A 25,310-nucleotide genomic window follows, 5' to 3' on the forward strand; every position below is an offset into this window, starting at 1 on the left:
GGTGGTTTAAGGTGTAAGGGATGGGTCAACAGTGTAATTATAAATGTATTTACAAAAATAGTTAGACTTTATTTCAATAGTTCACTTCAGACATTCTACTAACTATAAGTAACTTTGCAACTACATGTCAACTAATTCTTATTAATTTGCAACTACATGTCTACTAACCTTCAGAGCAGACTGTTAGGTTAGGTTTAGGGTTAGTAGATTAAGTTGACATATACTTGGAAAGTTTAGAAGAGTGTTAGAAGATATTAAGCAGACAGTATGTACACAATAAGTACATTGTATCAAATGATTAATTTCAGTGTAAGTACATAGTAGTTAAGGCCACTTAGTATAAAGTGGGACCTAAGTGTTTATTTCATTACACTGTATCTAACAGGATCTGTAGATTTCACATCCCTGTTTTTTCTAAAAAATAATTTTTTTTCCTCATGCAATGAGTCAGCAATCTCCACTTTAGTAGCACTTATATACTCCAAACCTTTCGTTTTTCATATATATATATACATATATATATATATATATATATATATATATATATATATATATATATATATTCTGAAGGTTTTTCCAGAGGAATTTGCTCATATATCATTTGCCTTTTTTCCATAAAAACATGGTAAAAAATTAAACCTGGCTTTATTTAGGTTTAGAATTCTTTTGCAGAAATATATGTAAATTTGTGCATATTTAGTTAGACATAGGCTTATTTAAACATACATTTCTGAAAACTTAATACAAAACAACTTTCTTAATGTAAAAAAAGCAAAACAGCATACAAGTGGCTAAGCAAACATAGTGTTGTGAATTGAGAGTAGATCCCAACTACATACACTTTTGACTAATGGTATTAATAACACACAACTAATTCTTTACCTGGACAAGCAACCCAACTGTAAACAGCTGTTAGGTGAAGCCAGAGATACTGAAGACTATCTGAAAGAGGAGAAAATACTTTAGCAGGCAGAGCAAGCTCACTGTTCATGATGTGCAAAATATTGGAAGAAAATCCTAAATAGTGAATTGGGGTGAGGGTTTATATCAGTGTATTTCTGAGTGGGAACTGTGTTCAGAAACGTTTAGACGATATTTTCTTTTCATCTTACCTCCGTATAATCCATATTAAAGAAGCGCTGCTCTGTTTACAGTGGTAATTAAGGAGACACTGCATCGCTGCTGTTCCATAAGCGCCACCTGCTGTTAGAGAGTGAATTTGTGTCTAATTCAGCCTGTTTTTTTTGTTGTTGTTGTTGTTTCATGGAGATGTTTTATGTATCATAGTATCACAAAGCTAAAGTCAAACCTTTCTGTTTTTGCTTTAAATTTTGAAATTACACAGCCTAATTTACATCAAAAATTGCTTGTGCTATATGGTTTGTTTGGATTGTGATTCAAATGCAGTCATTCTGCAACTGTTTCATGAATCCTGACCGATCAAACATGATACATATTTTTGGTCAAACCGCCCAGCACTAACTGATTAATCAACTGGGTATACTGTATATATGGTGTTATACCATACCCTATATACCTGTGATGTCTTTCCTCTCTTATTGATTTTCAGTAGTCATGAATGCACATTATGTGATTTAGCATTGACACACAGCCATATTGTGAAACAAAACCGCCTTCATTAATACCCTCAAAACATCAGATCAGCCTTGCAGCCTATTACAGTCATCTCATTGTGAAGAAACACACATTAGCTACGACAAGAGCTTCCATTAAACAATGAAAACTAATGAGGTTACAGTGAAATAAAACTAGATCGAGCAAGCTGAGTACAATTACCCCAAATATAAATATCCCCCCCATGTTTAAAGAGCCATTAATCAGATAAAAATAGACTGAAGAAGTCTTTTGTGATTAACGAGGTGAGACTTGTGCTAATTACTGTTTCCTCCGCTTGTAATTAGGTTGGCACATCTAATCAAGATGAATGAACGCCCTGACCCGCTGCACATTGTTTGTGGCTCACAAACCCAGCGGCTTTTACATCTTTATTCCTCAAACCGTATTATCATGACCTTGTCTGTATGAGACACGCTCCCATAACTGCGTATTGCTTTATTACACCCTCCTGCGGTGTGTTAAAAGAGATGCTGTGAATGCAAGCTTTGTCTGGTCCGTTCTGCCTTCAGCTGCTTTTAAGCTTTTTTTAGTCATTTAGTCCATGTCTACCACCTGTTGTGGAAAAAAGCAGACGCATGAATAGATGCGTGCAGTGTGCATAGGCTTTTTGTTCAATGCATCTTGCTTTTAATGATGAAAAAGTGCACAGAAGTTTGTAGGGAACAAACTTTGAGGCTTATTAGGTTATTGTATGTAAATGAGGCACAAGAATTGTCCTAATATGTCGATATGTTTTGCATCTCGCGCACTTGTAATTATTTCAGACAAGTGTTTGTAATTTGACCTTTGTAAAATGGAAATAAGTTGAGGCGTGAATACAGATATTGAATTTGGTAATTAATGCAGAGCTCTTGGTGGAAGTCGCTGGAGGGACTGGAACTAATTCAATTACAGTCTGAACTGGAGCGCCGTTATAATTATTTCTTTCTGAAACACTCTGTAGCATAAAATGCAGGCATGCTTCTTTTTTTTTCTCATTCGCTGCCGTTAAGCACTTTTGTGAACAAAATAATGGTGGCTTAATCCATTACTCAAAGTAACTTCACAGTTTTAACCATTGTGGTGTGCTGAAAATGCCTTACTTAATTTGGTGTTTCCATTCCAAAATGACCGACCATTTAAAAATTGCTTGTAAATCTCTCATTATGTTATATATTATCACCAAATGCTGGATTTAATCTTTTATCAGCTTATTTTCTTTCAATTACCACTGGTTTTGTATTTCTTTTTCTGACCCTAAGCTTATGCGCCTCAGTTTTTTGAGAGGGAGAGGGAGAAAAAAAGCATTATTTGTGGATAATTTTGACAAAGTTCTTACAAAAACTGAGGTGCATAAGTTCAGTGAGGCCTATGATCAGTCAGTTCCAAAATGAAACAAAACCAGTGCTAACTGAAAGAATATAAGCTGATAAAAGATGAAATCCAACATTTAGTGATAATGTATAGCATATACTCTTAAACATAACGATGCTTTAAAAGGTTCTTCACAGCGATGCCATAGAAGAACCATTTTTGGTTCCACAAAAAAGCATCTCTTTTCCTTTTTATAATCTGAAGAACCTAATTCGTGAAACAGAAAGGTTCTTCAGATGTTAAAGGTTCTTCTATACTTTAAAAAATAAAAAACACAATTTGTTGAGTCAGCTTAAAATAATTTGTTACCCTGCTGCCTTAAAATTTTAAGTTAAGTCAACTAAAATAAGTTTATTCAACTTGAAATGTTAAGTTGTAGTAAGTAACAACTTAGATATTTGTGTTTGCTAAACTTAACAGATGGGTAAGTAACCCAGCTGCCTTAAAATTTTAAGTTGATTCAACTCAAATATCTAAGTTGTCACTTAGTATAATTTAACATTTCAGGTTGAATAAACTTTTTTTGAGTTGACTGAACTTAAAATTTTAAGGCAGCCAGGTTACAAATTATTTTAAGTTGACTCAACAAATAGTTTTTTCAGTGTATGGCATTGTGAAGAGTGTAATGAGAGATTTACAAGCAATTTTGGACAGTGTTAATTAAATTTTTTTTAAAAAATCAGTATAAATAAATAAAGAATCCCCCCCAAAAAGTGATCTCTCCATATTAAATCTCTTCATATAAACAAACTAAGGCTTTGCTTGTGCTCTTTACATTTAAAATTAGAGCTAATGTAGTCTATTTTAATCAAGATCCAAACAAAGATGCTGCATAAGTGCAGCATGTGCTGTTTTTCTTTTTTAAATTTCAAAAACAGAACAGTCTGACTTCAGCTTTGAAACAATACTACATAAAACATACCTGAACAAAACAAAACGGCAGACAGGCTGAATTGAAATGCAAATACACTCACCAACAGCAGGTGGCGCTTATGGAACAGTAGCCATACATCCTTTTTTTCTCTGGTTATTGCTGTAGTGTAAACAAAGCAATGCTGCCATAATTACAAACATGGAATGCGCAACTCTGGTTGGTCAGTCACCACATTCCAAAGTATGTTATTCCCAGATAACAACAAGTAAAAACGAATAACACAGGCTCATCTGGCTAAGCGCTTTCTCATTTGCTGGGAATGTTGTTTTTTTTTCTGCTGGAAGCATTGCGTTTGGTTGGCTAATAAAATCTTAAAACTCAATTCAAATATTATGTGTACAATTATTTAATTAGGTGCTGCCATTCTGTGACGACTGTTTTGTACGCTGTAATGCGTTATAAGATAACTAACAAACTGGTAAGATTTTGAAACATTTTTATCTTAAATCAGTATCTTTTATCGCCATAATTATTTATGTGGTGAAATGTTGCAGTATGACTGCAGCATCTCCCTTAAATATCCATTTAGTTTGAACTTGGTGCTTGCTAGCAACTGCTTTATGCAATGTTTTATGTCTAATTGTTTAATTTGGTGACAAACATTTGTGTATAATAATATATATATATATATACAACATGCTGATAAGCCTGTCTGGCTTTATTCTGTGAAAACAACTGGCTGGATGTACATTATCCCTTACTTAGGCATCTTATTTTTTCCCGTAAGAGCAAATATGTTACATAAAATATTATTTTTCATTACACAATGTCTTTTTGTAAAGCAGAATGAGAAATCAAGACAAGACAATAGATTAAATATTTGTTTAATTTTATTTCTATTCAAATGATTTGATACAGAATCTACAATGCAACACTTCAGGATTTCATCCTTGGATTATTAATAAATCTACTTAACAGTTCTTCTTAGAAAAAGAATATCTCTGTTAGTTATTGACAACAGACATTGTTTAATAATAAGCAAAGATTTTCTTTTACAGTTTGTTTACAGTTGTACATACACGCCTACACTAAAAACCACCAGTGGATGTTTGCATGAGGCAGTCCAATACGTTTAATGTTTACCAGAAGCACTTCATTGGCTGAAAATTGGAACCACCCATCACTTTTGGTTTTATACAAACGCTAAAGAGTGCAATGAAATCAGTTCATCTTCATAGACTGTTAAAAAGAGAGAGATTTTAGCACTATTAAGATGATTGATAAACATTTCTGATGTTTGACTTTTTTTAAAAAAAAAAGGAAAGGTAAAATGTAGCATTCTGTGTGGTTGTTGACCATTCAAAAACGTCATCAAGGTGCAAGCTTGACAGTTACAAAAGAACTGGCATAGAAAAAGAAGCATATATGTCAAAATACAATAAAACAACCAGAAATTCACAGTTTCTAGTATTTACAGAATTGTATATGGTTGTTTGTAGTATAGGCAAACTGACACAGGAAATTGAGGTAAATGAGGGTAGCCAGGCGGTGCGAAGGCAAGTCTCAGAGCTAAGGTTTGCACCAGAAAACATCTTGGAAAAAAATATCTTGGTCACACTTATTATATTACATTGCTCATGTGTACCGAGCAGCATCAGAAACTACATGGAATTGATTTTATATTTGAGATAGCTATTCTTTTTCTCCAAGATACTTTGTCAAATAATTTAAATGAATCAGTTGATTAAAGTGGTGACTATGGTGTCTAAACACAAAACTAGATCAGCCTAAAATATTATGAAATCAAATGTGACCCTGGACCACAAAACCTTAAGTAGCACAGGTATATTTATAGCAATAGCCAAAAATATAATGTATGTGTCAAAATGATAAATTTTTCTTTTATGGCAAAAATCATTAGGATATTAAGATCAAGTTCCATAAATATATTCTGTAAATTTCCTACCGTAAATTTATCAAAACTTAATTTTTGATTAGTAATATGCACTGCTGAGAACTTGGACAATTTTAAATGCAATTTTCTCAATATTTTGATATTTTCGCACCCTCAGATTCTTTTTAAATAATTGTTTCTCTGTGAAATATTGTCCTATTCTAACAAACCATACATCAATGGGAAACCTTATTTATTTAAAAAAAAAATGACCCTTATGACTGGTTTTGTGGTCCAGGGTCACAAATGTTCAAACGTTTGGGGTCAGAAAGATTATAGCAACTGTAATTCCAATGTGTTTTAAAAATGTTTAAAATGCAAAGCTGAATTTTCAGCATCATTACTCTAGTCTTCAGTGTCACATGATCCTTCAGAAATCTTGGTGCTCAAAAAACACTTATTATTACCAGTTGTGATACTTAATATTTTTGTGGAAACTGTGAATAAAAATGTAAAAAATGTATTAATTTCTTTCTAAAATAAATAAAAATCTCATTGACTCCAAACTTCTGAACAGTGGTGTAACAGATAAAATACATATATATATATAATTTACCACAAAGACATTATTTGCCTTTATATTTCAAATTTCTAGGGAATTTTTGACCCCAAGTCCAGATTAATTTCTGACCTTGGTTCTGAGTAATGGTACTACTGGTTTTTACTACAGCAGTTCAATTTAGTAACAGGGACCATGCAAAATAAAGAATTACCATAATCTCCCACCATGTGCAGTTAAAACTAGTCTTAATTTCTTACGCAGAAAGAGCGGCCCATCGCAAAGTGAAGTGAGGACTGGTTTTGTTCTTAAAGCAGTCAGTTTGTGCAAAAAGGCCTGTCGTTTAGCTATGCGGACGGGGAGAACGAATACAAAAGCTTTAGTGCGTCCAGCAGGCGATACCATCGTTAAGGCTTCCAGGAAATACATCCGTTAGAAAAAGTTCACCGCTACCTCCCAAAAAGAGCGAGCTCTTTAAAAAAGAGCGAGCTCTCATCGCCATTTAAATAAGTACAAAAACCACCGTTCGAAATGTAAATCTTACCACTAATGTGGAAATATACACTGTGCATAATGTACAAGCAAAAAATATCAGCACTTTGGTGTGGGCTTTTAGATTAGCTACCGGCTCGTTGTAGCCACGGCTACTGTGCGTCTACTTTCTCCAAGCACCACGCTGAGAAAACAATGAGAAACTTTATGAATGCGCTATACAGTGGTTCACAGTGACAAGACGGGGGGAGGAATCGTCTGCCAGAAACGAACAACGAAGCTTCTATTGGTCCCTGAATTACACATCTTATCGCAGCTGTGCCAGGAACAACCCTCGTAGGAACAGACAGGCCCGAAGTTCCCCGTTTTAGACAGAATCAGTGACTCTCCATACAGTAAATCTTACAGTACACTGATTTCTCCCATTAGAAGTTGTGTAAACAAGCAGGAATGACCTTTAGGGTGATAGTTAGTCGCTGAAAGCGGACCCAGCGGCCCTCCTCTCTGACTTTTCATAATAATTGTTGTTGTCGGAGGTTCCCTGTCCTTTGAGGACCATTATCTGGGGAGCTTTTCTTTATTTGAGACTCTCCTGGGCTTGCTCTTCACATACATTGGCAAGTCGAGGCTCCGGAGTAAGCCATCTAAGTGCGAGTTGTTTGCTTCCTCAATTGGCAAAATCACTGAAAATGAACTAGGGCACTGGGGTGACGCTCTCTCTCTCTCGACCGCCACATAAATGTGAGGAGGAGGGCGCTAGGTGCTTGGTTTTCTATGACGCTAAACCAACTTTGAGTTCAGAGATGATTCGGGGCTTATCTAAAATGATGTGTTCAGACAAGTAAGTGCAGTGTTCAGTCTACAAACTGAAGAGGTCTCCAGATAGTTCTTGTGTCCACCAGGGGGAGCCCTTCGCTTGGGTAGCGCTAGCCGTGACCTGAGAGATTATTCTGGAAGGTGCAGTGACGTCACCTCTGGTTTCATCTTGAAGTACTGGCTGAAACGGAGAACTGCATATCTGCGAAAGCACATTTGGTGGACGAGAGTGAGAATGCATTGTTGAAATATCGATTGTTTGGATGTTGATGTTGTTGAAGAGTGCAAAGTGCAAACTTACCCCAAGAAGTCGAAGTCAATGGTGGAGTACTGAGCTTGGATTAATGCCCACAGACCCCAAAAGAAATGAGATGCCTGGGAGGACAAAAACAAAAAGGCCGTTAGGAAAAATGAGTATAGCTTTTACTTTTTATTAAATCTAACAACAAAAATCAGACTGTATCCCAAAATCAAAAGAAAAAAAAATAAATTATAATTAAATTCATATCAGTGTTTTCATTCAGTTTTTTCAATTAATTAAAATTAAGCTGAAATAAAGCATACGTATTAATAATACTTCAGTACTTTATTATAGAAAACTTTAAAAACTAAATGCTAAAATTACTAAAACTGAAATAAAATAGATTAAAGCTAAATAAAAATATGTATTTAAAAAACTAAAACTGTGTAGAAAATTGAACAAAAATTAAAATAAAAACTGAAATTATAAAAGTAAAAGCCATTTTAAAGAATTAATAAATACTATAATAGTAGCTAAAACTCACAGTCGTGTGAATGACTTATCCCGAAATCAAAAGAAACAATTAAGAAATTATGTTATAATTATAATTATATTCATATTTAGTTGAAATAAAACACAAATATTCAATTTTAAATACATTTTATAAAATAAATATAAAATCAATTTAAATATAAAGTATAATTATAAAAACTTTAAAAGATAAAATGTAAAAACTAAATACTAGAATTACTAAAACTGAAATTAAATTCAATTAAAGCTAAATACATATATTAAAAAAACTAATAGAAATGACAAAAGAAATTATATTATTATATATAATTATATTCATATTGGTGTTTTCATTCATTTTTTAATGAAGCTGAAATAAAACATTAATATTAAATATAAAATACATATAAATTTAAAAATAAAGTATGATGGTAAAAAAATTAAGATAAACTGTAATAACTAAATGCTAAAATGGCTAAAACTAAAATAAAATAAATTAAAGCTAAACACAATTATACAAAAAAAAAACTAATAAAAATTACAAAAGTGCACAAAATTTAACCAAAACATCAACTAAAATGAAAATAAAAACTGAATATATAAAAATAAAATATATTTTAAAGTATTAATAAATACTATAAAATTAGCACAGTCATATAATCATACTGTATCCCAAAATAAAAAAAAGAAATAACATTATTATATATAATTATATTCACATCAGTGTTTTTTCAGTGAAGCTGAAATAAAATATAAATATTAAATATAAAATACATTTTATAAAATATAAAATACACTTAAATACAAAGTATAACTATAAAAGCTTAAAAAGATAAACTTAAAACTACTAAAATAAAATAAAGCTAAATACAAATCTAAAAAAAAAAAAAATCACAAAAGTGTGATATACAATTTGTATTTTGTATATACAATTTCTCCAGTGTATACAATTTATTCAAAACAAACTAAAATTAAAATGAAAACTGAATATAAAAAAAAACCCTATTTCGAAGTATTAATAAATAATATAACAGTGCATAAAATTAACACTGTGTCACGAATATGACATGAATGTTTTACTTTAAGAAAGAGAAGCCTATTTTTAGTACCTGGAAGATTTTTGGCTGTCTAGTTATAAATAAATACATAAATCATATGAAAATCTATCCTCAAACCAGGCATATTTAATTTTATTAGAATCGGTGTAATTTAAATTCAGTACAGCAAATACTACCATAATGTATTAATATTTCAAATTATCTATAAACATATAAATTGTTGACATTACATTAACGAAAATTAGATTTGCATTACATACTGAGAAGAGGACGTGGATGCTTAACTGCTTCAACGCACAAATCTTAGTCACCCCCAACCCCAAACCCCCCCGCCCAAAAAAAACAGGCTTCATTTAATAAACACAAAACATTTGAATAATCTTCTATTTTGATATCATGATAAAATAGGACATAAAAGAAATCTTCCTGACAGGCTCGATGAGATTCACCCTGACACCGGAGCTAACTGTGACAGATTGTATGTTGTATTGTTGCTTGGAAACATTTGACCTACGCCTTTCTGAGCAAAGACAGCTTCCTTTTAGTGGAGCCATTAAAAAAGGAAAAAAGATAACCGCATGGAAGTTATTTGTGTTGATTCTGGATCACTGACAGTGAAGTAAAAGCTTATAAAATGTGGCATTTATATAAAAGCCCTCTGATGAGACTGAATCACTCCTGCCATCATGTGAGTAAAGATCACGGGTTTGCTGGCCTATAATAAAGTCTCTATCCTCTGTGTTTTGCGCTCAACTGCACAGAATAAATGTTTGCCTCCGCCAGAGTCGAGGGTCCCGAACCCCCTCAGACACAATCTGAGTATATTCAGACCATCTTTTATAAACCTCCACGTCTCCTGGCTAAGGCATGTGAAGATTGTGCGTAAACGTCAGGGTGACATAATAAAAATACAGCTTCAATAGGCGCCACACACCCACGTCTATCTAAAGTCACTGAAGAGATATGAGATATCATTGCGTTTCATTTTTCATTATTTTTACTTTCTATCAAAATAACCCAACTGGAGTTTTATTGTTTAAAACGGAGTTATCGGTTTTTGAAAATTAACTCTTCATATAGAGATATTATTTGGAAATATTGGCTAAATAAACTCATATTATAATTTTATATAGTTATAAATTAATTTAAAATACACTACTGTTCAAACGTTTGGGTTAGGTTAAGATTTTCTAATTTTTTTGAAAAAAGGTTTGCTCACCAACCACTTATTTGTGAAACATTATTATCATTTAAAATTAATAATATTGTTTTATTTCAATACATTATGTAATATATAATATCATTTTCTAATGTAATTTATTCCTGTGATTTCAGCAGCCTTTACTCCAGTCTTCAGTGACACATGATTTGGTGCTTAAGAAACATTTCTTATTATTATCAATATTGAAAACAGCTGCTTAATATTTTAGTGGAAACTGTGTAACTAAAACTTAAACTAAAATGAAAAACGAAAACTGAAAATGTAAAAATTAAATAAACCTTATTTTTTAACATCAATCTAAAATATTTATAAAAACGATAAACGTTAAAAACTAAAATACTAGAATTACTAAAACGGAAATAAAAAAAAATTAAAGCCAAATAAAGTATTTTTTAAAAAACTAATGACAAAAGTGCATAAAATTTACTAAAATTTTAACTAAAACAAAAATTGAAAACATACAAATAAAAGCTATTTCAAAGAATTAATAAATATAATAGTATATAAAATTGATTATACTTAAATTATTATTAATATGACATTAATCTTAAAGAAAGAGAAGCCTATTTTCAGTACCCGGAAGATTTTTGGCTTTGTCTAAATATAAATAATCACATAAATGATATGAAAACCTATCCTCAAAATCAGACATATTTATTTTTTATTATATTCAGTGTAATTTAAATTCAGTACCCAAACCTCCCATTACATTAATGAAAATTAGATTAGCATTACATAACTGAGAAGAGGAGGTGGATGTTTAACTGCTACAAAAATAATGTTTCAATGCACAAATGCATTTTTTAATAAATAGAAAGTCTTTAGTGTCACTCTTGATCAATTCATTGCATCCCTGATGAGTAAAACAACAAATATTTATTTTTAAAAATCACCTTAGTGACCAAACTTTTTGAACAGCGGTGTACAAATCATATAAGCGATATGAAATAAATTATAGGAATCTTCTACTTTTTTCTACTTTTTGTATGCAATATTATTCCGAATTACCTTTCATATATCATTTAAATTATATAATATAAATAATCAGAACAATACTCTGATTAATCAGAATGTTGTCTTAATCTGTTTACGGCAGGTTAGTGCGTTAACATGACTCTTACTTAATCAGAATATGCCTATATTCTGATTATTATTGTAATATTTTTCAGCGCTCTTTAGTTTTCTCTAGGCTTTCAATTAAGAAAAATGAATCCAAAATAAAGGCAACAAATCGCAGACATTGTGCCATTCCTCTGGCATTTGTTTTAGCGTCTCTCAAGGTCCCTTTCAGGGACAGGAGACAAAACGGTGCCTCCCTCAGTTTTATTCGTCATATCTGAAAGCCAGAGGGCTTTTTTTCCTTCTTCCCGACAGCCTGGAAATTAAAAAATGTCTGCCCTGCTTTTAACACGACTATTGATCACAAAAGACTGAACGGCGAGCGTAAACTGGATATTAAATTAGTTTTCCTCTCTGAGGTAAATATCATCGTCGAGGGCAGATGTGCTACTCGAGCGTCAAAAGAACGACCTGCGAATGCACACAAACACCCAGAGGTCCTCTCGTTAGACGCCTGCGAAGGTGGACAGGATGTCAAGGTTCCTTCCCTGACAACTTGCAATCACTATTCATACCTTTGTCTCCACTTTAATGCGGACCTGCTAAATAAGTAAACTGCTCAGGATGTTCCAGTTTACTTGCTGCGTGTCATTAAAAAAAGTAATTACATTGAAAAAACAAAAGTCTGATGTTTAATTTGGCAGGGTGCAGGTGGATCGAAATGCGTCACGATTCCAGACCGTGGTGGATGAATCCAGTTTCGACTCACCAAGGCGAAGCGGTTGACTTGCACGTACAGCACCTCCACTTCAGTGTTGGAGACCTGTGTGCCTTGTGATTTATACTCCTTGTAGGCCTCCAGATAGGCCCGGAGCCACTGCAACTGGAGCTCTCGTCCAGGATACAGGGTGTAGTCCACCTCATTCAGACCTGTCAATCACAAGAAGGCCCACCTGGTTAATCGGTTCTTTGTCTTCCATACAATAGCTGTAACTGTGCATTCATATGGCATTACCTGCAAATTCATTGAAGTGATTCCCAATGTCAAAAGCTTGATAATTGTACCCAGCATATTCGTAGTCAATGAATTTGACATTTCCTGCAGGAGGGGAAACAAATGGCAATTTGTTTAGAAAAGCTCAAGGGCATTGTCTTCTTAAAAACCCTTGTTCTTTTTTACTGTAACAAACTATTGCCTGTATTAGCAAACCAACACTACATGGGCATTATCAGCAATTTAAATGACTTATCAAATCACATCTGGGAAAAGGAGTAAGGATTTGCATTCTGGTGCAAAGACGAGAAAGAATAAACAAATGACAGCGAACAAGACATGGGATCAGATTTCATGCACTCATAGCATGCATGTGGAAAAAAACAGCATGTTATATTTAGGTGATTCGTCAATTAGGGACATTTTAAAAAATGAAACTTTTTCATTTAAAATATTTTGAACATCCTGATGACCTGATCATTTGTGTGCAGTGGTAATGATTTTTTTTCTTCATGTTTTGGGTGAAAAGTTGCGCTTAATTAACTGTAGAACTTTCGAAAAGATACTGTTTTTTTTATTTCAAATTCTCAGATACTGACCACTTTGGTAATAATGTCATAAAAGCTACTGTCAGATCAAAAATAAATATATGTTACATTATATATGTTATATATCCAAATATTTAATATAACAGAGTTAATTTGTCATTATATTATTTATTAATAGAACTTATTATATAAAAATATTGTATGTTTTTTAGGTTTGGCACCTAAGAATATGACAATAATGTCAAACCAAAGAGAAATTATTGAAGTAAAAAAATATATATAATGTCAGAAATGTCAAACCAAAGAGAAATTATTAAAGTAAAAAAATAAATATATATATATATATATAATGTTAAAAATGTTGAACCAAAGAGAAATTATTAAAGTAATATATATATATATATATATATATATATATATATTTTATAAATATATATAAATATATATATATATATATACAAACATGTCAAACGAAAAAGAAATTATTGAAGTAAAATATATATAAATATTTATTTTTTAATACATACATACATACATATATATATATATATATATATATATATGTGTGTATGTATATAGATTTTTTTTTTTTTTTTAAACAGCACAAAATAAAATGTCCCTGATTTTAACTGATGTGAAACTGGTTCTATATTCTGGAAAATGTAATATTTCAGCACTCTTAAATTAGAAACAACCAATGAAAAATATAAATGTTTAAAGTTTAAATGTTTTTAAATGTTTTATAATAATAATAATAATAATAATAATCTTTTAAAACTAAAATGACTTGGAATATACATTTTTTCAAAATTATCTAATTGATGAATCACAATTTACATGAGTCTCCTGAGAAGAAAACTTTATTTTATTTTATTTTATTTTATTTTAACTTGTTTTATTTTATTTTTGAAAGAAAACATGGATTTTTTTTTTTACAAAACATTGTAATAATTACCTGGTCATCTGTGTGCAATGGTAATGTTTTTTTTTATGTTTTGGACAAAACGTTGCGTTAAATTAACTTTTGAACTTTTAAAAAGATGCTGTTTCTGAATTAAAATTCTCAGACACTGACTATTTTGGTCAAAAAATGTCGAAAAAAGCTACTCTCAGATCATGATGCAACATTTTGAACATTTTTTTATTATTCTAATGATACAATTTCCATCACAACCAAATCTAAAATTATTTTTTAAAAAAAGCACAAAATAAAATTTCCCTGATTTTACCACTTAAGGATTTAAGAGAAAGGGTAAGCGAAACTGATTCTACATTCAGGGAAATATTTGTAGTATTTCAGCACTCTTCAATTAGAAACAAGCAATTAAAAACAATAAATGTTTAAATCTTTCAATAAATAATAATAATTAAAAAAATTATGATTATTTAAAAACAAAAAAAACAAAATGGAATACGGTATTTAAAAAAAAGTTTATCTAATTGATGAATCACCATTTACATGAGTCTGCTGAGAAGAAAAAAAAGTGGAAAACTTGCAACTTTGTATTGTTTTAATTTATTTTTAAATAAAAACAGATTTTTTTTTAGAATAAAAAAAAATCTATACATTTTTAATAATATTTAAACTGAAAACCAATAAGGAATTTTTTTTTCAAAATATTTAAACTGAAAACAAACGATGATTCCTGCTTGAATACAAAGCGGGTGTGCAAAATTATTGCAAGTTTTCCAGGAAATCTCGTGACTTGTGAGAGAAAGAGCACCTCGCGTCAACAGTCTTCTGCTCTAAAGGAGGAAACACGACAGTAAAAGTAAAAAGAGAGTAAAAATAAAAGTAAACAGCAAAAAATGGATAAACGAGTCAGGTTAGACAAGAGTTTACAGCTTTAGAAAATGCAAAAACTATAACAAAACGGAGACGGCTGTACTGTAAAACCACAGGGCTGGAAGGACAGAGGAGTTAAAGGAGAGAAAATGGGCAACGTTGCCATCTAGTGGCACATAGTCTGTATAGCAGTGGTCTAGCAAGCAATGACTCGATCGGTCAGGTGATGTGGACAGTGTTGACAGTGTGGTTCAGAATACAAAGCCTTACTCCTCTCAGTCTACCTATGTGTAATGCATTATTCATTAAGCACTGCCTAGTAACATTATTGCACCTAAAGTGTGTTTGACTTTACGTTGCCTTGCATTCCCATTGCTCTAGAGCTTATGGTGTGTAGAAAAAAAGTTTGATTGACATTGGAGAGAAGTGTTGGTCTACAGAAAGAGACACGTGAGGTGGTTACCGGACCCGGTGGCGTCCTAGCGGGACACACTGAACACCTCCAGTCAGTGGCTATAGCCCTGTGCAGCAGATGAAGAGATTTGGGCAAACTCACATCTGTCACAGAACACACACAGCTTCACTGCAGAGAGGCCATTGGGCACCTCCCCCGTTAAGAACAAACACGGCTCATCTCATAAACGCACACCCCCACCACACAGCATCCCCATTGGTCCATTAGCCAGCCAATGAGGCCCCAAGTTACTGGCTCTATGCAAATGCCACGGCGGCTTCCTGTGCAGGTCGAGCCTGTGGGACACTCAAACTTATCTGACTCCCCGAGTGTCAACGAAAACAAAAACAAGTACGATCTCGGAAAGTCGGACTACTGCGTAACACTCCCGCCGCCTTGCTTTCTACAGGGGAGCGGGCTGAGGATGTCAAAAACTTAAACATTTTACTGTGAAAACTTCCTCTCGCCCCTTGGTCTGTGTGTTAAAAGCGAGTTGGAGGAAGTGGCTTAGCTTTTTTTTTCTAAAAAAACAGTGCCTCCTTCCTCTATGTTCAAATACAAACAAGGGCCCAAGGTCGCAGTTGCCTCCAAACCCTGTTCTCCAAGCAGATTTCCATGACCCAATATCTAATCGCTTGTTGTGAATTATTTACTGCTTCAAGAACAGTTTTTAGGGGCAAGTGATACCTTGAGGGCAACCGATACGTGCTGGTGAAAATCAGTTTGGCTGTTGCTGCCACTTCAAAAAAAAGGAAAAAAAAGTGAGAGACAGGAACTACACTTTCTCACACTACTGCTGTGGCAGAGCAGCCATTTTCTCATGCTCATACTTTTCAAAGTGGGTCATTCCTGTTATGCTGACGATTTTGAGCGTACATTAATAAAATTAAAATGTGATGTAACTTTAATAATGTAAGCGCGCACATATACACGTGTATTTTTTACAGTACAATATAAAATATAAGAAATGCATATTATATTATATATGTTATATATATGTGAATAATTAATATAACAAATATATAGCTAATTATTTATTATATTTTTTTACTCAAATTTTGCAACTACAACTATATAAACCAATATAAAGTATATTAAAAAAGTTACATTGTTACATTAAAAATAAATGTTTTATATATAAATATTTAATATAACAAATATACAGTTAATTATTCATTATATTATTTGTTAATGTAATTTATTATATCAAAATATTGTACTTTTTTAGGATATATATATATATATATGTTATACTATATTATATATGTGTGTGTGTGCGTATATATATAGTCAACATTTATAATTAATATTTTATTAAACTTTTAATATTAAATATTTAGACAATTTTAATTATATATAATTTAGAATTTTATTAATGTAACATATACAGTTAATTATTAGAAAAAAATTAGAAAAAAAAAACACTACAGTATAATATAAAAAATAAGAAATATGTTACATTGTTACATTAAAAAGGTGTTATATACAGCTAAACATTTAATATAAATATATAGTTTATTATTCATTATATTTTCTATTAGTATAATTTATTATATATAAATATTGATAAAGTCAACATTTATATAAAATGTTTTATAAATACTGTATGTGTGTATATTTTTATATATATATATATATATATATATATATACATATATAATTTATTGTATAAAATATTGTACTTTTTTTTAGGTGAACATGACAAAAATGTCAACATTTATATAGAATATTTTGTTAAAATGCGTGTATATTTATACATTTTTAATTATGTATGTAAGTATACATGTAATTATTTATATATATAGATAGATAGATTATACTATATTATATTATATATATATATAGATGTTATATATACATTTTTTTCATGAATAATATAGTAAATAATTAATAAATCACACTGATTATTTTCCTTGTTTTAATGAAACTGCACTACTAAAATTTTACAGTGATCAAATGACTTTTTATTCAAATTTAGATTTTAATTTCCTTCCTGTTATTTGTTTGTGATTGTACAAATAACACTGAAGTGCCTTAGCCTGAGCTCGACATATTTATGAATGTCTGATACTGTGTTTTATAGAAATACTTCCTTATTTCAGAAATATTTTTACAGAAAGTAAAGAAGTGAAAGCGCTCTGCATAACAGGAATGACTCGAGTCACACTCGCATTCACTCTCCATCCTGTGGGTCAGGCAGCGGCAGACAGTCGCCAGTTTGTACATCATGGAGATAGTAAACAGCATCACAGCATTCAACAACATTCCCCAAACCAAACACAAACACAAATTTGCTTTTGATTTCAAGAACACAAAACACATTTTATGGAAACCAGTGGATTCTCCTGATGCCTTGATGAAATTGGATGAGAATGTAACTTTACTGTCCTTTAGGAAAGGGCATCCAGGCTATATTTCAGAGGTGAAAACACTAAATTTAAGCCTACCTTAGGCAGGGGGGGATGGGGAAACATACGCTGTGGCTGAAGGGAAGCTGGTGGGGTTTGTTGGACTCACCTTCCTGTTGGTTGTAGATGATGTTCTTACAGAGCAGATCGTTGTGACAAAGAACGACTGGGGAACCCAGTTTAGAAAGGTTCTGCTGAAGCCAGATCATCTCCTCTCTAAGACACGCCGCACTGGGCACCTCACTGCTCAGCCTGGAAATAAACAACCCGTACATGCATTTAGAAAAAACAAACATGCTTTTGTACTCCAGCCTGATTCAAATAAGGCATGTTGTACAGAAAACCTGCTTCACTCAATGAGATAAACATCTTAAAAACCACAATCTATAAATAGTAAAATGCAGAGACACTGTATGGGCGTGTAATTTGTTGTCAGTGCTTATTGCGCCACTTTTGCTGCCTCAATTTTAATCCAAATCTAAATTCATACCTGAACTATTAAGTTTGCTCAAACACAACTTGCACAAACACTCTGGCAACCCACACAGCAACATGGTTAAAAAAAAACACTCCATGTCCCAGTTTTGCATGTACAAGCACTCACACTGCCTTCAGACAATTTACAAATTTAGCTGCATCTTAACAGATATTTAATGGCCATTTGCCATTGACTTTATATTTAAATCTATTGGTCTATTGGTGCATTTCCAAACACCCTACTTGAATATTGTTATTTTATTAATAATTTAATATAGAATATACATATAAAGCACCTTGAGGATCTATTTTTCAAAGATGTTATATTATAAAGTCATTTTTAGAGTATTTTTGCTAAAATAATTTGTAGAAATAAAAAAAGATTGACAATATTCTTAATGCATGTTGTTTTGAACATGCATGCGTACAAACAATTTTGTCTATGCCACGATGAGTCATCTCATGTGACATTGTAAGATCGGTATGATTTTTCAAACCACAATGTAAGCAAACCATACTAAAAAAAAATGTCATTCATCTAAAACACCTGAAGTACTTTCGGTACGTCACAGTGCGTGAAGCTGAGATCTGTACCTCCTCGTATTGACATCTTCGATATCGCCTCACAACATAATACTCTAAGTGTGTGTTCTTCTACATGTTCTGCTTTGCTAAAAACCGTCAAAACACAATTATACCACATACGACGATACAATCCTGCAAATTAAGGCTCACCTCTGGTCCTTCTCAGGGTCTTCAAAGTGTGTAGGAACAAGAGAAAAGAACTTGCTCATCTTCAGCCAGAGGTCTGATTGGGGCACCCAGCCGTTGTGGGCATGTATGGCATGGTACTTTGCCATTTGCCTCGCAATGTGCCTGTGAACAACATAAAAATGGCTTATTTTCAGGTTTAGATGGCATTTTTAGTGTGGTCTCAAACTTTTTGCAACCTTCGGTATGTAATGTACTAAATAATCAGCTAAATTAACCGCACATTTTTTCTGAAATTGATCACGATTAATCGAATCTGTAAGATTTTTAAAACATTTTTGAAACAAGGCTGGATTTATTTGATTAAAAATATAGTAAAAAAAAACCCCACCTGTTTTAAATTAGAATTAGTGCTGTCAATCGATTTAAAAAAAGAACTAATTAATCAAACATTTCTTCCTGAAATTAATCGCGATTAATCGGATCTGTAAGATTTTTAAAACATTTTTGAAACCATAATTTGATCAAAAATATAGTAAAAAAAACAGCTGTTTTATATTAGAATTAGTGCTGTCAATCGATTAAAAAAATTAACTAATGAATCGCAATTTTTTTCTGAAATTAATCGCGATTAATCGGATCTGTATGATTTTTAAAACATTTTTTAAACAAGGCTGCATTCATTTGATCAAAAATATAGTAAAAACATGTTTTATATTATAATTAGTGCTGTCAATTGTAAAAAAAATAAATAAATAAATTTAACCAATTAATCGCACATTTTTTCTTAAATTAATCGCGATTAATCGATTAACTGAACTCGCCTAACATGAAAGTTTTTTCAAACATACTTTCACACTGCAATAATTTCACATTCTATCTTCAAACTAATGTAGAAACAACATAAAGACAGTATATTTTTAATATTTGTCATACCAATATGACTTTTGTCTCTAGGAAACAGTTCTTTTTTCCAAATATTTAACTTTAAAAGACTGTAAGAATAATTTCTAATTTAAGCAAACTTAAAACAATCTTCACATTCATCCATTATTTACCAGTGCCCTTCAGCAAGTAGGAAATCGGTTTGAAACACGCAGGCTTATTTTATGTGTTGACGTAATTAGCCAATAGCGTTTCGTTCATATCACAGCTTGGGCCAGAGCCATTGAGCTGGGTGAAGCTGCATTTGCAGCATATGACAGCCACAATCTCATCCATATCGCATTGTCTGTACATAAAATCGCATTCTGTGTAGAATTCAAATGAGTACAATAGGTTTGTAGTCTGCGCATTTGATCCACTCCGTGCTATCATCTCTCTGGAGCGGGTGTGTTGCGTGTGTGTGTTCAATCGCCCCAAAGGAATGCATATTTACACGGTCTGAATCATTCCCTATCCCCTATATAGTGACTCTACAGAAAATACAAATTCCGTGAACAAGTGACCAATTTCAGCCACAGCGCCTATTTATAGTGAAGCGGGCGGGACGCATCAGATTCTAGAGAGCATTTGATTGGACAGAAAGTGTGATGAGAAACTAAAGTGCAGGGGGATGTCACCAAAATCGCTGATCCGTATTGGCGGAAGTTAAATGCAAATTTTGTCATTGTTTTGAAGCACACTAGCTTACAGATAAACTTAAGGCTAACATATTCATACTGATAGCCAAAATACTCAAATTTTGATTTCATGAGGACTTTAAGAGCTGTCATTGCTTACTCACACCTGGCTCTAAGGCAAAGTGGAGTGCGTGTCTGAAAAGTCTCCCGTTTGATGTGATCATAAGGATGTTTTGCATCTAAATAAACGAAATTCTTGTTAAGAATTCTTGCCCCTGCATTAACTGCAGTGAATATTTTAACGTGCTAATTTATATAAATGTCTTGGCTGGCAATTTTGCTCAATTTAATGCATCTTTGCTGAATAAAAGTATTCATTTTTTGAACGGGCATGCATTTAAACACCAACACTTTAGTCATCGCCCTGCTAACACAGTAGCCTTGTTCTGTCACAGCTGTCTGAGACCCGACAGCTAAAGTATTGGCGGGAGGCCTGGGTCAGCGTGCGAGAGAGAGTGCAGTGCGTCATTCGTGTCTTAAGGGATTACTGGTCAAGGTTTGGGGTTACGTGACAAGCGTCTGACTAGTTGGAGGTCAACTCCGGTGTCTCCATCTCCGTCACGCCGCTCTGAATCAATTAGCTCAGAATTATAAAGGATGATTGGATGATTTTTAACACGCAGTTTCTAACCTGAACATGGCAGGGCTGCGGATGTGCTCGGGCTCCAGAGCCACTCCCTGCAGGAACTCATAGCACAGGCCGTTGTTGAAGGTGCAGTAGAGGCGCGGGGCGCATCGGTGCGCCTGCAGGACGCGAAAGCTCTTCACTTCGTTCTCACGGTCCACGAACAGTTCTGTCTTGTTCCCGTAGACCCGAACCAGGACGACATCCTGCATGGACCCGCCGACGTAACAGCCAATCAACTTGTTTGTGATACCGTCAGTGAAAAACTGCAGAAAGAGGAATAAAAAAAGCGGAGATGTCATTGGTTTCATCTTGTTCAGACGGTTTGAGGTTAACATTTAGTGATGTTCATTAAAAAACTCTTTGTTGAGAATCAGCATCACATGCTTTGAGTTCCTTTTCTGTTTTCAGCTGAAGAGAAACCTCATATTTACATGTACACAAAAAAGATTGATTACCAAGCATCGCTGTAACCAAAACCAAAATTTTATTTAAACTCACGTATTCATGGTGACAGAGCTGAACATTGTCTACTAATGTAAAAAAGATGCGTGTTTGGGACGCCATGCATTCCAGGCCACAATCATCTGTACTATCTGGGATTGACTGACAGTGGGCAGAACGTCAGGAATTTGATTTCTGCCAGCGTCAGAGTGGTCTGGCATGTGCTGAGCACTCAATTTTGTTTCAAAGTTGATGAAAACAACCCAATATCTGGTTTCCCTCCCTCATGCGAGTGACATGACACACCCCTACCAACTCTGTTTATACAAGGAAACGCTGTTCCGCACCTCAGGCTAAACAACGTTGGGTTTAAAAGAATATTATTACTGACTGCCGTCTCTTCATCCGGATGGAGGCTTCGGACGTGCGGGTTTACACTGTAATGGGGAAGTGAGTTCACGTGGCTTGTTTGTGACTTAAAGTGACAGTTCTCCCAAGAATGAAAATTCTGTCATTTAGTCAACTTCATGTCGGTCTTTAATTTGTTTTGAGGAACATCTCCAATCTTGTTCAAAATGTAGGTAATTTCTGTGGGAAAATTGCCAATTGCTTCATGGAAATTTCCACTCGCTTATTTCAATCAGAGGGTATTCGATTCAATACTGAGCACTTGAAAAACTTGATTCAAGGTGTCTCCCCTGGTACGCAGCTAAAGAAAAGATTTCTATCTTCACAGTAACAACACCAAGGTGACGGAAACCTGAACCATCACATTGAACATTGTTAGCGCCCTCGTCAATAGTCAAACATGCAGGTTCCGTAATTAGTAGAAGTGACTTTGTACATTGCACGTTTCCAAGAAACTCCTTGAGATGTTGCTTGTCTGGTAAGGCTGAAAACTTCTAGAAGAGGGAGTCGTTACATGAAATATGTTCGTTCTTGGAAAAGCCATGCCTTGTTCAATCATTAAGGAAGTTTTAGGCTATGTGAATAGATGTACTTAAATCCGCCCATCTCAGGTTAATCAATTATGTATGAATGCAGAGCGCTCCGGGGTGAAGCGAGCAGCGTAATGTCACCGTCACAGTCGTCTTTCTGTGTTGGCTGTAAGCATGCACCTATTGGTGTAACAGTAACTTCACTGGATAACAAACAATTCTTTGACTCTGACTACCCTACACAAATATTGACTTGAAACCATTTTAGAAACAAAGAATGCTGCTTGGCCATAATGCACTCATGCAGGTAGATAATTTCCTCATATTTCATACATCTGTCAGAACATTGAAAGCACCCACCTACATTCCACATTATGTCACTGTTAACAAAGCATTAGTGAATGGTCATTCAAAAGTTAACGTCTTATATGCCATTTCCAGTGCCTTTAGGACTCATAAATTGGTTCTAGAATCTGTAAAGTTCTAGAAAACTCGAAAAGAGTAACTATTAACTTGTAACTATAACACTTACTGGAAGTGAATGTAATTTTAACAGTAAAAAACTGTAAAACTGCTACAATAAAAACGTTATCAGTGTATTACAAAGGTACAAAACAGATGTTAGTACTTCAGTGGGTTAGTGTATGTGTGTGTGTGTATATATATATATATATATGTATACACACTACCGTTCAAAAGTTTGGGGTCAGTACATTTTTTTTAATTATTACAAGTTAATAATTAAACGTTTATTAAAAGTTAATAATAAATAATTTACATTGTTATAAAATATTTATATTTTGAATAAACACTGTACTTTTTAAACTTGTTATTCATGAAGGAATCCTGAAAAAAAAAAAAAATCACAGGTTCCAAAAAATATTTGGCAGCACAACTGTTGATATTATCCAACATTGATCATTCTAATAATAAATCCGCATGTTAGAATGATTTCTGAAAGATCATGTGACACTTAAGACTGGAGTAACAGCTGATAAAAATTCAGTTTTTCATCACAGGAATAAATTCTATTTTAAAGTATGTTAAAATAACAAACATTATTTTATATTGTAAAAACATTTTGCAATATTACTGTTTTTTTCTATATTTTTAATCAAATAAATGCAGCCTTGATGAGCATAAAAGACTTCTTTAAAGACTATTACAAGTCTTACTGACCCCAAACTTTTGAACGGTAGTGTATATATATATATACAGTTTTACTGTGAATTTGAGTTAAAACTGTAAATCCTAAAATGTTGCTTCCATATTTTTATACGGTAAAGTTCCGGCAACCACAGATGCCTATCACTTTTTTTTACATTTTTTTTCAGTGTAGTTCTCCATTTTCTCCACAGTTTTTACCAACAAAACAATTTTTTACAGATTTAATTAGAAACAGCTATTTAAGATACTAGGTTACCACTTTTTACAGTGTAGAATTTCAAGGCAAATTAAATTTGCAATTTGTTAACCACTATCACTGTTAGAATATATGGAATTAGTAGTATCTAATATAAATAAGTACTGTAAAAGATAGCATACTGGTTGCTATTCCAATGCGTAAGTAATAAAATGGTAATAACATAAAACAGACACTTATTTGTTTAAAGAAATACTTATAATAAACGTATACAGATAATATTTCAAAATATATATATACAATGCACAAACTCCAAGGATCCACCACCCACACTGTTCCCTTTGAAGTTTTACTTTCCATTTATTCTGTTGCTGTCATTTCCTCGTAACGGTGCATTAATTACATACTCGCATGTATGCATGCATGCATGCAACAGCAATTTATTTTTATGAATGAGATGTTACAACATAAGCGCTTTGACAGGTCGCACTGGCTGCTGTGTCTTTGCTAAGCGCCATGGTGCCTACGGGTCCATCTGGTGACGCAGCTCAGGATTTGAAGGCGCAACACGCTTAACTTCGCTTTCTGCATTATTTAAGACGTCAAACCAACTGCTGTCAATAACTGCAACCTTTCTGCATGAGATAGGGTCGGCGTGCGACCTCCCGAATCGTACGTAAGGGAAAAAAAAGACATGAGAAATACCTTCATTTTGACCTCGGAGGGTTTCCAGTGGGGTCTCAGCGTCTTGATGAGTTTCAAGGCTCCGGCTCTGTAATCGTGCTCATCTAGAGTCACGTCTAATTTGGGAACCACAGGCGCGCCTTCTGGGACGTGAATGTAATTGGCCATTGCTGTAAACGCTCGCTGCTGCTGCTCTGAGACGGGGAAAATTCAATGAATGCGATAAAGTAAAGCAGGGTGCGGATTTAAGCTCAGGTTCTGCACGGTTACGCCTCCAGTGGTGCTTGTTCGAATCGCGAATCAACCGTTTTTATCAGGCGGTTCTTTTTCGCGATTCAACTGAACCGACTCGCAGAACGTTCAAATGCGTACGTTCTAAAATTATTTATCTTTTAGTTTCAAATGAGTGTACGTCTGTTTAGAATGAAACAGAGTCCAAAAAAGATGCAAAGACATGTTTCTAAATAAAAACGTGAGGAGTCTGAAAGTCTGAGTGGGGTTTGAAAACAACCTGAGCATGAATAAATAATTATTTTACTA

The 25,310-nt window shown here is 33.3% G+C and overlaps 1 protein-coding gene across 3 annotated transcripts; it reads right to left on the bottom strand.

Annotated features, from left to right (window-relative positions):
• Positions 1–4,737: 4,737 nt before the first annotated feature.
• Positions 4,738–25,044, bottom strand: etnk1 (ethanolamine kinase 1). Of its 3 annotated transcripts, XM_051107157.1 has the most exons (8): positions 24,792–25,039; positions 21,348–21,607; positions 19,119–19,259; positions 18,016–18,158; positions 12,732–12,815; positions 12,486–12,646; positions 7,928–8,001; positions 4,738–7,828 (listed from the first exon to the last, which is right to left on the bottom strand). In XM_051107157.1, the coding sequence occupies exons 1-8, from the start codon at positions 24,936–24,938 to the stop codon at positions 7,756–7,758; spliced, it is 1,083 nt and encodes a 360-aa protein (XP_050963114.1). In that variant the 5' UTR covers positions 24,939–25,039; the 3' UTR covers positions 4,738–7,755. The 3 variants fall into 3 exon arrangements, with proteins under 3 accessions (XP_050963114.1, XP_050963116.1, XP_050963115.1); XM_051107159.1 differs by lacking the exons at positions 4,738–7,828; positions 7,928–8,001 and adding an exon at positions 15,508–15,602 and having other exon boundaries at positions 12,498–12,646; positions 24,792–25,044; XM_051107158.1 differs by lacking the exons at positions 4,738–7,828; positions 7,928–8,001; positions 12,486–12,646; positions 12,732–12,815 and adding an exon at positions 12,978–15,602 and having other exon boundaries at positions 24,792–25,044.
• Between the last annotated feature and the right edge of the window lie 266 nt (positions 25,045–25,310).

Source organism: Labeo rohita, chromosome 4 (assembly GCF_022985175.1).
Source record: "Labeo rohita strain BAU-BD-2019 chromosome 4, IGBB_LRoh.1.0, whole genome shotgun sequence".
Taxonomy (NCBI): domain Eukaryota; kingdom Metazoa; phylum Chordata; class Actinopteri; order Cypriniformes; family Cyprinidae; genus Labeo; species Labeo rohita.

Bases quoted from the DNA above. Each gene is read 5' to 3' on its own strand.
- etnk1 (XM_051107157.1), bottom strand. From the start codon at position 24,938: ATGGCCAATTACATTCACGTCCCAGAAGGCGCGCCTGTGGTTCCCAAA. The intron at 12,816-18,015 runs GTGAGTCCAACA...CCCCTCCTGCAG, and splicing joins CATCTACAACCAACAGGAAG to GAAATGTCAAATTCATTGAC. The intron at 12,647-12,731 runs GTAATGCCATAT...TGTGATTGACAG, and splicing joins TCACTTCAATGAATTTGCAG to GTCTGAATGAGGTGGACTAC.